General features: G+C 38.3%; 1 protein-coding gene across 5 annotated transcripts in view; it reads left to right on the top strand.

Annotated features, from left to right (window-relative positions):
* SENP7 (SUMO specific peptidase 7) overlaps nt 1–12943 on the top strand; it is a 40263-nt gene extending 27320 nt beyond the window's left edge. For 4 of the 5 annotated variants that reach the window (XM_032204201.1, XM_032204220.1, XM_032204210.1 and 1 more), the window contains 10 exons: nt 509–642; nt 1533–1649; nt 3185–3304; nt 4586–4678; nt 5476–5654; nt 6086–6138; nt 6473–6510; nt 6747–6815; nt 8675–8825; nt 11286–12943. In XM_032204201.1, the coding sequence (XP_032060092.1) occupies nt 509–642; nt 1533–1649; nt 3185–3304; nt 4586–4678; nt 5476–5654; nt 6086–6138; nt 6473–6510; nt 6747–6815; nt 8675–8825; nt 11286–11423 (1092 nt within the window). In that variant the 3' untranslated portion in view covers nt 11424–12943. Of the gene's footprint in view, nt 1–508; nt 643–1532; nt 1650–3184; nt 3305–4585; nt 4679–5475; nt 5655–6085; nt 6139–6472; nt 6511–6746; nt 6816–8674; nt 8826–11285 lie in introns of those variants that run through there. The other variant, XM_032204228.1, reaches the window with a different exon arrangement.
* Nucleotides 12944–13281: the final 338 nt, after the last annotated feature.

Raw genomic sequence — 13281 nt, 5'->3', positions numbered from 1 at the left:
TTCTCATCAGTAAAAAGCACAGAGACAACACATCAGTCTGGGTGGGAAACTTGGAACTTAAAAGTAAAGCTGCTCTGCTTCCAGTTCAAATCTGTATTGCTTCAAGGCGAATTGTTAACTAGATTTTTAAGGCTTCCAAGGATACACAGCTCCTAGTAAGGCAGTTTGATATTTGTCTTCCATCACCCTTTCAGGCCCTGTTTCTTCTCCAAAACTACTTCCGCCTCAGTTGGCTGAGTAATGCATATAAAAAGTTTAAGAGAGTGGTTAGAAACAGATGAAGACCTGTCACTATATTAAAGGGGCATGGCTTTTTTTTTTTTTTTTGTCTGAGCTCTGGCACGTCTGTCTAAATGCTCGTTCATGTATGCTTCTGCTCTCCAGCAAAGTTCCTCTTCAGTGATGCAGTGTAGTCCTGCAGGCTTCAGGCTTGATTTTTGTGTGTGCTGTGTTACATATCAAGTTGTTTGATGCTTTTTATTATTGCCTTTTTTTTTTTTTCTGGTAGAAATCAAAACCAAAAGTGTCCAGGCCCAGTTACGCCCTTGCAAATAAGCAGAGTAGTGGCTGCTATTCTATCTCTCTGTCCTCCGCACTGAATGAAGAATGGGAAGAAGTAAGAGAAACTGGAGCAGTTACGAAGTATGTATCTCTCATTTTAATGAGAAGATGAAGATGGAGCAAATTGATTTTAAAAGTTGATGGAATGAAAGCCCTGGCATGTTTGAGTTGATTTGAGAGTGTTGCGTGAAAGTTGTTACAGAAATGGAAAATACCATTAAATGTAAATGTAACTATTCCTGTTTCAATCTTAATAGTTAACAAACAAGATGGATATTACAGGGTGAAAGGAAAAAGAATCTCATAGAAGTTAGGGAATACCTGAACTGTGACTGCTAGGTCATATCATGGATGCATCAGTGGGAGGGTAGGGACTTTCTGACCTCCGTGAGTGTCCTCTAAGTCCATATCACAGCAAAACTGCTAACTTAAGCTGAGTCCTTTTTTTTTTCCTCTAAAAATGTTTTCTTTCGCTGTTCTGTCATATTTGATTTATGTATAACTAGTTGGTCATACAGTTCACTACTTATTACAGGCCCTTGGTTAACAAAAGACATGCGAAAATGAGCACATGAATGTGTAATGCAGCAAGCTAGTAACAGAGTCTTAATGAACAGAAAATTACTGTTCATTCATACCTTTTGAGTATGTACCTCCCCTAGTATTTCTTCTCATTTTGTATAACCATTTGTAAATTACTTCTATCAATAGAAAAAAAAAAAGGTGAAGGTGAAAAACAGTTTCCTTTTCAAAAGCTTTCTCAAAATTCCTGTGTTCTAGTGTGCAGTGTAAACACACTTACACTTCTATAAACACTCTTAGTATTGGGTGAAGGGCTTTTGAGGTAGTTAATGGCTTTAAGAACTACCATTTGTTTTCTAGAAATTATTTTCCATGCAGAACAGCCATACTAGGAAGTGTCAAGTAAAACATGTGTTTTTTGCTGTTATAATGTGATTTTTATTTTCTAGTCTGATTGTTTATCCACCCCCACCTGCAAAAGGAGGACTAGGAGTCACAAGAGAAGATCTAGAGTGCTTAGAATATGGGGAGTTTCTTAATGATGTCATCATTGACTTCTATCTTAAGTAAGTAATCAGGGACCTAATTGTTTCCTTCTTCCTCGGACTTGATCTGGACTTAACTGTAACTGTAAATATCTGTCACTAAATATGCTATAACAGTTTAAAAAGAAACAGTATGATGACATGGTAAGTTTGGCTTTTTTAAAAGTTCTTGTGTACTCTTAGCAGTTTTATCTGTTTCGATTTCATTCTCATTGGCCCTCAAAAGGGCTGTGATACCGAAAAGCTGGAGAAGAAAAAAGGCTGCATGGGGACCTCACAGAACAGAAAGTGCTGAGCAGTTTTCATCAGGCAATTGAGCAAAGCAGAGGGTCTGTACTAGGTAGTTTATTTACTACGTTTGCATGAAATTAAGTATTCTCAGCTCTTCTTTGCAAGAGTTCAGGGATTTTTTTTGATACATGGCTCCTGCAGAAAGGAACATAGCTAACACTTTTTGAGGAAGTTGTGGTTGCCTTAGCAGCTTCATGCCATCCTACTTAAGTGACTTGTGAAAGTAACTTCTTGAGAACTGGCATTGTAGGCCACCATTCCCTAAAGCTGAGATTTATTTTCCTGGTGCTGACTTAAACCTAAGCAGAATTCTGGCTTTTTTGAGGACTGTCTGCAAGAATTTCATTTAGCTTGGCATCCAGCATGTCAGTAGTAACTGTAACCAATAACAAGCCAGATAAAACTTTCCCATTCCTTTAGGCTAGAAGGAAACATGTACCAGAGTGTTTTGATGTAGTTTTACAGCGAAGCCCTCCTATATTCTGTTCTAAACTAAAATAAACCACATAGCGTGACCCTTGTAATAGCTAAAGCTCCTTCTTACCAGAAAAAGATTTGAATAAGGAATTTAATGCAATTATTGCAGAAAGCCCTCTGCTTTTTAAATTTCTTAGACTTCTTCCCATGTTTTCAGTTTTCATCGTGCTGCAAACTGTATGATCAATGACAGTGTTACATAAGTCATCAGGTGAAGCTGGAGGCACCTTGTGTAGTGTGGCTAAAATTTTAAGATCATTGAAATCATTAAAATTTTGGCCTTCTAGGATTACAGAGTAAACACTCAAGATAATGTTGGTAGTAAAATGGTCAACAGTAAAATCATAAAAAGCGAGTTCCTGAATGTATGTCTCAACTTTCATGCGCATAGTCTGTAGAAGTAAAATGGACAATTTGTACTACTAACCTGTTCAATGCTTTTTGAAAATGCAGAAGTATAGCACTGCATAGGCTTATATTTGGCCAGATTTTTAATCCTGGCTTAGTTGAAAAGCCCAGAAACATAACTTTGAAGATAAACGTAGCAGCATTGATACCAGAGCACAAACTTGAGATAAATGTACCTGTATTCTTAGTAGCTGGTGTCCATCCATGTGCCTGTTCAAAGTAGAGCAGACAGAAAAGTTTGGCATGATTAGCAGCTGTGAAGACAACTGATAAGTATAATCTGAGTTTGCTAAATCATTAAAATAATCGTTCTTGTTTTTATCAGTAATAATACTTTCTAAAAAGGGAATATAACAATTTCCTTCTTTTTTCTTTGGTAGATACCTGCTGTTGGAGAAGGCTCCAAAACATCTAGCTGAACGTACACACATATTTAGCAGCTTTTTCTATAAGTGCCTGACCAGGACAGAAAAGAACTCTGAGGGAGATCCCAAAGTTTCGTAAGTTAATTTCAGATGGCATGCTGACCAGAAGTAAGCTATTTGTTGCTGCTATTCAGACGTTCCACAGATTGTCTCCAAATTAGCACATAAAACAGTAATCAGTGTTCTCCAAAGGGCTAGTGGTTAAATGTTGTTGCTCACTATTTAAGCATTCTTGTGTTCTTCATTAAAATCTGTACACAATTCATACAGAGTAGGAATAAAAGTGTTAATCACCTTTCTCCAACTTTGAGAGTCTTCGCTTTAGGCAATTACTTAGATTTTGATCATTTTATTATAAACTCAGAGTTTTGCAAGGTAGCACATAATTTTAAGAAGTTGTACATCTAGAAATAATTTTAGATTTACCACATGATTCATGCTACATATTGCTAATAAATTGCTGTCCAATATTTTACTAAGAAATTTTTCTTGCACATCAACTGTATACACATGGGATTTTTTTACACTAACATCCTGGAGTTGGACAGTTTCACAAAAAGTTGTCAATAAGAGCTTAAGAACCCTGTATTGCTTTGCGCTTCCAGCTAAGTCTATACAAGCATTGGGACTGTCCGTAGCATGCTTGCAGTTTCTTCTCAACACTGGTGTTTGAGAGTGAAGCTTCTTGGAGTGATCATCTGCCAAGTATTTTCATATTGTTTTCATCACTCCGCTTGTCAAAGTTTTGTTGTTTTTTTATCCCTGAACTGATTTTTTTTCTATTAATGAAGTCCCCATTTTTTTCATTTTTTGGTGAACTAGGCCACTTGCAGAAAGAGGGGTGCCATCTTGTTTCTGTGTCACAGTCATTGCTCATGAAACCTATGTTAAAGGAAAAATGCGACTTCTCAAGTATTTTCAAAGAAGTCTCAAAAATACAAGTTGTGTTTCTAAGAATGTCTCCCATCAGTTTAAGTGCTTGTCTTCTGACCCTGAATGTTCTGGGGTGAAGACAAAATGATCCATGTTAAGAAAGCTGTTGTGCCTTGGTCTGATTCCTTTTACAAGGCTGGACTGTCCGTACCCTTCTCATGGAACTAGACGGACACTTAATTCACTGTATTTCAAGGCCTGTAGCCGTTCTCAATCAGGAGATACATGTAGAAATTCAGGTTTTCTGTTTGGGTTTAGTCACGGGCTTAATGTTCTGCTGGTATATTTTTTCACTCAGAGAAATGTCAAGAACAAATAGAACAAGCATATAGGCATTGGGAATATGTAGGAGTGCTAATCCATGTACCTTAGTCTAGCTAAAAAGAACAAAACTGAACAGTAGTTGTCATTTGGTTTCCGCAGAGCAGCACAAAGAAGACACAAAAGAGTAAGAACATGGACTCGCCACATAAACATCTTCAATAAAGATTATATCTTTGTGCCTGTGAATGAGGAGTAAGTCTCTGTGTTTTAAATACCTTTTCTGATATTTAAAGGTTAAATATTTGAATGTTACAATGATTTAAAATCTATGGCTGTAGACTTGGATAATTGGAAATGAGCACATTAGATTTTGAAGAAGTAACCACAAAGTGTGGGATGAGTAATTTTAAAGTCTTTCCAAAAGTTACTTATTAATTATCATTTTCAGTAAACTATTAATCTTTTTTCTTGGTTTTACTGCAAAATGCTTTTATATATTTCAAAATAAATTGCATATAATTATGATGATTCCCATGCAAGTTATATTTCTATAAAGAAATTCCAGCAGCTCATGGTGTTATTGGTAAAAGGAGCAGGAGGAATACTGTGCCTAGGCCTGGGTGAAGAACTGTCCTGCATGTGGAAGTTCCAGCAAAGATGAATAGTAATTGCGAGTTGCATATGTTAAGTATCTGCAGAAAGAGATAAAGCTAGAGGCATGCCATACCCTCAGCTGTATTCAAAGCTGAGATTACCATCATAGGTTATTTTATTACCTTACTTTATTTACAGTTGGATGGGTGATAAGGGAATTATAATTTGCTGTGGAAGGAATTAATATTTATTTTGGCAGTTATGCCATAATGAAAAGTAAAAAGTGAGTGAGAGGATTTGTGTGTGATGCCATGAAGTAACATTGCAACACCAGTTACGTGTTGTCCAACAGTTATCTATGAGTTCTCAATGTTATAAAAATTTCTCATATCCTTTTCAGAACCAAATGTTATAGAATTTTGACGTTTTTCCCCCCTCTCCCCATTGCTGGGCAGGTCTCATTGGTACATTGCAGTTATCTGTTTTCCTTGGTTAGAAGAAGCTGTATATGAGGAGTGTCCCTATCAGAATTCACTTCAGTCAGAGAAGGGGAGTGAGAACACTGTAACTGATTCAGTGTTGGCTTTTCCTGAAGAAGAAGAAATGGACGCAAACAGAAATTTATTCTCAAAAGGTAAATGACCTAGAAGAAAATTACGTTAAGTTGTATATAGTTCTAATGGTTTCTTAATCCTTGAGGGAGAGAGATAATGTCTGTAAAAGTATCTCTTATGTTAAGACAGATGTAATACGTTTTTGTATTACCATGCATAGCAAGGACTGCACTGCATTCTTTTTGCCAGCAAGTGTGGAAAATAATGGAAGGGACATGTAAAGCAGTGGCTCAGATCCCATCATGAGTAGAAAGTTCTTTGATTTCATTAAGAATTTTATCAGGAAGGAATGCCCACAGTAACTTTGCTTTTGAAACATTCAGAAGGGAAACAAAATTAGTTTATATTTTACTGTGTTTTTTGAATGCTAATAATAATGAATTTGAAAATGAAAATATTTCAGTTAGGAAATCTTTTCTTAAGACTTAATACATTTGTTCTTTTGTACTAGGTGGCAATGAAATTGCTGCTTCTGCCTCAGTCCTGGATGCAGGTATTTCTAAAGTAAGTGCCTTTCTGTGCTGACAGAGGAAACATATTACTCAATTTCTGAAGGCTTTGAGACTTGACCAGTGATTTTGCATTATCCTTTTTGCAGCTGCTGTTGCTATTTGCATGGCTTGCAGCATGTCCAAGGCACTTTGAATTAACCTGGCATCGTCCTTTACCTATCTATGTTGCCTATGCTATGGTTTCACATTTAAAAAAATCATTTCTTAGCAGTTTCTCTCTTTCTGAAATGGGAGTCTTTCTGGCTTTACCTTTGAATCTGTAAAAACATTTGGGTTTATACTTGTTGTAATTTTTGTAAGGTTAATTTTATTTTCTCTTCTCCCAGATCTCCCTGAGTAGTTCCAAAAGGCAAATTTGTAAAAGGTATGTTTCTGTTTTCATAGTACTTTTGTATCATTAAAGGGCTTATTAAGAAATTCTGCAGTGATTGATTCAGCTATTTGTCATACAGCTACAAATGTAGGGACTTGTCTGGTTTTGCTTTTTTTTTTTTTTTGTCGGTTTGTTCAGCTATTGATGCTCTTGTTAAGCCGTATTCAAAATAAAATCTTTGTGTTGGTAGTGAAACACTAAACTGATTTTTTTGTCATTGTCTACAGGCCTTGTATACTGATCTTAGATTCTTTGAAAGCTGGTTCCGTGCAGAAAACAGTTCAGGTTTTGAGAGAGTAAGTAACTACAGTTTCTATTAATGTGAAAGAGATGCTGCTGGTCATATTTCTATGTTCAAATTGCTTTCCTCTATAAAGATGTATATTTCTGTTGCTAAAAGAAAACCCATAAACAGCCACAACAATATTATAACAGCATTACAGAGATTTATGCCAGAAAGCTGTCTTTGTTCTGCAATAGATATAATGCAAAAATTGTAATGTGAACGGTCTTTTTGAAATTGTGAATAAATAATAATTAAAAGTAATTTTTCCCTTCCAGTTCAGCATTGGAAAGTGTTTTTAAGGTGCCATACCAATGCTAAATACAGTGGGATAATCGCCTTTATTGACCAGCTAGCCATGCTGTATTGAATGCATCCCAAAATGTCGTTTACCCTGGCTGTAGTTACCTGTAGTTTACTTTGGCTACTGGGGCACCCTCTTGGCTCATATGGAGCCCACTGTCAGCCAGCACCCCCAGGTCCCTCTCTGCACAACTGCTTTTCTGCCACTCGTTTCCCAGTCTCTACCTCTGTCTGGCATTACTGTGTCCCAGGTGCAGCATCTGGCATTTACCTTTCAAGAACTTTATGCTGTTGATGATTCCCAATGGTCTAGTCTATCCAGATCCCTCTTGCAAGGCCTCTCTTCCCTCCAGAAAGTCAACATCAACTCCCAGTTTAGTATGATTGGCAAACTTGCCACTCCTGCATCCAGGTCACTGATAAAAATGTGAAAAACAGCCCTAGAATTGAGCCCTGGGGAACACCACTGGTGATCAGCTGCCAGCCAGATGCAGCCCCATTCACTACGAGTCTTTGGGGCCTAACGTGGAGCCAGTTCATCATCCAGTGTAGCGTGTACTTGCTCATCTCACAGTTGGACAATTTGTGCAGAAGGATACCCTGAGGTGGCGGTATCAAAAGCCTTAGTAAAATCCAGAAAAATACACCCACTGCTTTCCCTTGGTGATCTTATCATAGAAGGATATCAAATCAGTGAGACAGAACTTTTCTTTTGTGAACCTGTGTTTGCTGGGCCTGATGATTGTGTTATCGTTTAACTGCCTTTCAGTGGTAACCAGGATAATCTCTGTAATTTTTCCAGGTATTAAAGTTAATCTAAGAGGTCTGTAATTTCCAGGGCCTTCTCTTGCGTTCTTCTTGTAAACTGGGATAACATTGGCTAGTTTACAGTCTGAGGGGACCTCCCCAGACTCTCAGGACCTTTGGTAGATAATTGAGAGAGGTCCTGCTATAACATCTGCCAACACCCTCGGTATTCAGGGATGAATCCTATTAGGCCCAGTGGACTTAGGAACATTGAGCTGATACAAGTGGTTCCTTATGATTTATTTCACTGACAATAAACGCGGAAGTTGATGCACTCAGTCGATGGTATTATGTAAGGGTTATAATGGTGCAATTATAACTGAAGTTACTCGAAAGGTGAATTCTAAATTTTTAATGGTCTAATTTTTTTAGGGTAGAAAAATACTGCTGGCTTCTTCAGTTGAACCCAAGAAAAATCTGGGTGATAGCCAAGAAAGATTACTTGAGTTCTTCCTTAAGCTCAGTTTTTAAAACGTCATAGTATCCTAAAAGCTTGAATAAACTCAGTGCAAATGACTTTTTTATGATTTTAAATAATTCACACATCCTTTCCTTTGTGTGTTGCATTATTATGTGGTAAAGCTGCATCTGAGTGTGATAGAATACTAAGTATTGGAAATTTTGTTGCACCAATTTATTTGTCAGATTCTGTGAAAGAAAATGATTAAAGCTATTTTAGCATTTTGTTCAGCTCCAGGGCAATACGGAGAAGTATCCCAAAACGCATTGAACTTAGTCTTTTTTTTTTTTTTTTTCCAATAGGTACCTTGAAGTGGAATGGGAAGCTAAACGAAAAACACGTCGGGAATTCAGTAAATCAACAATGGTTGACTTCTGTCCCCGGGTGCCTAAACAAGATAACAGCAGTGATTGTGGGGTGTATTTGCTGCAATATGTGGAAAGCTTCTTCCAGGTGCTAATGGAAGCTACCTTCCCTTTTTCCCAAAATTACCTCAATCCTCTATTTCTTAGGCTAATGCTCAGATAGAAGACATGATGCTCAGACTCTAAAATTGTCAAAGGCATATGAGGAATAGATAAAACCCATTCTTCATGTAGTAGCAGGGTGTCTTTGTATCTGGAGCACAGACAATTTCTCCTGTGTTTCTTAGGCAGGCTTTTCTGACCCTGTGGTTTAATACTGCATTTACATTGAAACATGTAAGATCTCTAACTATATGGATGTATTTGGATCCTATGTAGTTTACACATTTCTGGCTTACAGATGGTACAAAGACATATTTCCTGTGCAGGTCCTCTTGTAGCCTCTTGAACTTTGTTCAGCTTTTCCATTTGCCTTTGAGTGTCTCTGTGCAGGCAACTGCATCTGCAAGGAGGTTGAATCCTTAAGAGAGAATGCACAGAGCTAAGGGAGCCTCTCTTTCCTGTTCAGCACATAAGTTTAAGCATCTGCAGCCACTGGGCTTCAGACATTGTCTCTAGAATCTCCCCAACTCTTCTTCCATCTGGGCAGCCTGTGCCAGTGCCTCATCACTCAATCATGTGAAAAATTTCTTCCTAATGTGTATTTAATCTAAATCCTACCCTCCTTTAGTTTTAAACAAGTTATCCCCTGTCCTACCATTACACTCCCTGATAAACAGTCCCTCCTCAGCTTTCCTGTAGGCCACCTTTAAGTACTTGAAGGCCACTGTAACATCTACCTGGAGCCTTTTCTTCTCCAGGCTAGTTAACTCCAGCTCCCCTAGCTTGTCGTCGTAGGAGTGGTGCTTCAGCCCTCTGATCACCTCCATGGCCCTCCTCTGGACCTGCTCTAACAGGTCTATCTCTTTCTTATGCTGGGGGCCCCTTAGCCAAACACAGCACTCGAGGCGAGATCTCACAAGAGCAGAGCAGAGGCGGACAATCAGCTCCCTCACCCTGCTGGCCACGCTGGTTTTGATGCAGCCCAAGATATGGTTGGCTTTTTCTGGGCTGCATGCACATCTTGCTGACTCATGTTGAGCTTTTCATCCACCAGTTCAGTCCTTCTCTGTGGTTCTCATCTCTGTCCACTCATCACCCTGCCTATATTCGTGCTTGGGGTTGCACCAGCCCAGGTGCAGGACCTTGTGTTTGGCCTTGCTGACTCTCATGAGGTTCTCCCAGGCCTGCCCAGGTCCCTCTGGATGGCATCTCTTGCCTCCAGCGTGTTGACTGCACCACACAGCTCGGTGTCATCCGTAGCTTGCTGAGAGTGCGCTCAGTCCCACTGCCCATGTCACTGACAAAGGTGTTAGACAGCGCCTGTCCCAAACAGACCCCTGAGGAACACTGCTCGTCACTGGTCTCCACCTGGACATGGAGCCATTTCCTGTGAGTCTTGGAGTGCGACCAGCCCACCAGTTCCTTACCCACTGAGATATCCATCTGTCAGATCCATGGTTCTTCATTTTAGAGAGGTCCTGGGCAACCTGCTCTAGTTGGCCCTTGTTGAAGAGGGAGTCTGAACCAGGTGACCTCCAGAAGCTTCTTACAGCCTCATCCATTCAGTTATTCTTTGGTAGAGGGGTTGAGCTATTGTGTAGGTAGAAGACATTTTTTTATTTTTACCGAAGCTACTGAGCTTCCTGTTCTCTAGCAGTGTGGCTGTGTTCTCATTGCAGAAGCAAGGCCAGGTGGTTGTAGTTCATTCTGAACATGGCTTATAGACTGCACATCATGATGTGGTTTCTCACTTTTTTTTTTTTTTTTTTCAATTTATTGTATACTTTATTCACAGGAAGGAGAAGGTGAAATATAAGCATGGTAAAAGAATGACAAGGGGAGAGAGGAGCTAAAAAAAAAAAAAAAAGACAACTTTGGCAATTGAGCTGTGGTATTGCAGTCTTAATGCCAGAGCTAACAACCTCTTCCATCCATTTAAATTTGCTATCCTCTTTTGTTCCGAATTTTCCCCTTTCATGGCCTGCTAGACCTGCTAGCAGTTTTCTTGCTTCTTTGTTCCATTCTATCAGACAGACCAGCTCATGACAATAAAAAACATGTGTGAGGCCTCAGAACCTCCTCTTGCTTGGCTGCTGTATGCTTGACCCTTCCTAATAGTGTGATTGTACACATCTTGTGACTGAAGTGTGCATGTCCAGTTGTATTACAGTACTTGGAATCAGTCTTGAATATGAGCTTAAACTGAAGTATCTTTAAGAGAAATGATGTGTTTTGTGTTTACCATGAGTAGCTTGTTGTTTGTATGTATATGATTACCGTGGGGGAACGAGAATTTAGCTTTGAGCTCTGTTACTATGTCTTGTGGTAACTTGTTTGTGCATGCATGGTCTCAGCAGTAATGGAAGGCTTTGAAAATGTTTTTGAAGGTCACTCTAGGAAATTCAAGCTGTAAATATTTCTCTCTTTTTTTTTTTGTTGTTACTAGAATCCCATAGTTAACTTTGAACAGCCAGTGCACCTGGAGAAGTGGTTTCCTCGTCAGCTGATCAGAAGCAAAAGAGAAGAAATCCGAGACCTGATCTTGCAACTGCACTTTCAACAGCACAGTGGCAGCAGTAGCTAATAATCGAATCAGTCAGATTTGATTCACCTGGCAAAGATGTTGCTGTATGAAGTAACTAGAACTCTGCATAGCAGAATTTGGGCTCTTTCTCCCTTGCAAGGAAGAAAAAAATTACCACAAGAAGTATTTTGTTTGTTTGTTGTATATTTATTTAAAGAATTATTATAATTTGGATGCAGTTGTGGGCTGAAAAGAGAATGTTGTAGATACGTGTAAATATGTAAGTTAAAGCTAATACATGTAAGTTGTTAACTGATTTTTTTACTTGGAGTATGAAAATGTGTACAGGTATGTGCCACAAAGATGTAAAAATATTTTGATCTTTTGGAGCCTGTTCTTTGTAATTCTACTTAAACATAGCTCAGAGCTGGATGAGCACGTAGGAGTCAGGCCTGAAGACAGGATTTTGACCCTATTAGACTGTGTCTCTACTTTGCAGTTCGTACAGATAGAATGAATACTATGTATTGTTTTAATTTAAGTATCTGATATTGACTCTTTTTAGAGCTGTATTTTTTTTAGTTTGGTTTCTGATTACATACAGAAATAGTCTGCATGTTTCAGAATATTCTGCTGAGATTTGAGACTGCTGGGTTTTGATTTTTTTCCTCCCTGAGCATTTTCATCATAAAAATTGATTTCAGTGAAGCGAAGACATTTGCTTGAGAGTGAGATCTGAAATCTTTTAAAGCCAGAAGTAGACTCTTCTGAATGTCTTCTGTGATTTTTTTTATGTCAAATTATAGAAATCTTGCTCTAAAAGTACATGCTGTTACAATACATGTAGGCAATAGTTTTTACTCTTCTTTGCCTTATTTTTGGGAATTATTCGTGTGAATATCAAGGCATCATTTGCATTAAAAAGGCAAGTAGATTGTGGCTCAATAAGTTTGAGATACTTCACTGAAAGCCTGTTTTTATTTAGAAAGGACATTATTACATATAATATCTTGACGACATTACATTTATGTATTAGACAAACAGGATTTATACTTTGCTCAGGAGAATTGAGTAAAGATGCCCAAATGTTCAAGTGTTTGAACTCAGGACTTGATTTGATAAACTAGCACAAGTTTATCGTGGTCTACATATAGACTTACGTAGTTTTTCTCAGACAGTGATCATGGAAAACTTTAATAACATTTTGATATGTGCACGCTTTTTTTCTGTAGTTACTACACGATAGAAGGTGGCTGTTTTAAGAGGATGCTTTCTCCTATTCCTCACTGTAAGTAACTTTGTATCATAGTAAGCTTCAGAAGAACCATGTTGCAGAGAACCACCAAAACCACCTTGTGTCATAAGCGTATCTTCAAAACCAGAGATGTTAAAGCTGGAGGTAGGCTAGAGAGTAAAAATAAAAATTTAGGGCAACCCAAAGGTGTGGACAATTTTATGGTATCACAGAATTCTCAGGGCCCTTTCCCTCACGGCAACTCCGATACCTAATGTTTGGAAAATCCAGTCATTATTTCAGGTTCTGTACTGTCATCCAAAAAAAAAAAAAAAAAAAAAAAAAAGGACAAAAACCAGCATTGTTTCTCAAACCAGGAAGCATTCCTTCTGGAGAATAGAAACAATTTTAAAACCTAATTTGCTGAGTGCAGTTACTTTATGTATAACTGTGGGCAGCCTAGTTCAATTACCTTGTGTTTTTGACTTAGTTTTTGCTTTAATTCTGTATCCTTATCACTACCCCCCACCAATATCTGTCCCTCTCATCCCAGAGTTTTTGTGACTTAGATCCAATAAATCTCATCACCACCATTACTTACACGGATAATCTTTGTATTTATTATAAAGAGATAAATGATAAAATGCAGAAATGTGTACCCTTTCTCTACACCTTTTCAATTGA

The sequence above is a fragment of the Aythya fuligula genome, chromosome 1, assembly GCF_009819795.1.
Source record: "Aythya fuligula isolate bAytFul2 chromosome 1, bAytFul2.pri, whole genome shotgun sequence".
NCBI lineage: Eukaryota > Metazoa > Chordata > Aves > Anseriformes > Anatidae > Aythya > Aythya fuligula.
Note: the sequence above shows the minus strand (reverse complement) of the source record. Positions and strands in the feature narration are given on the sequence as shown.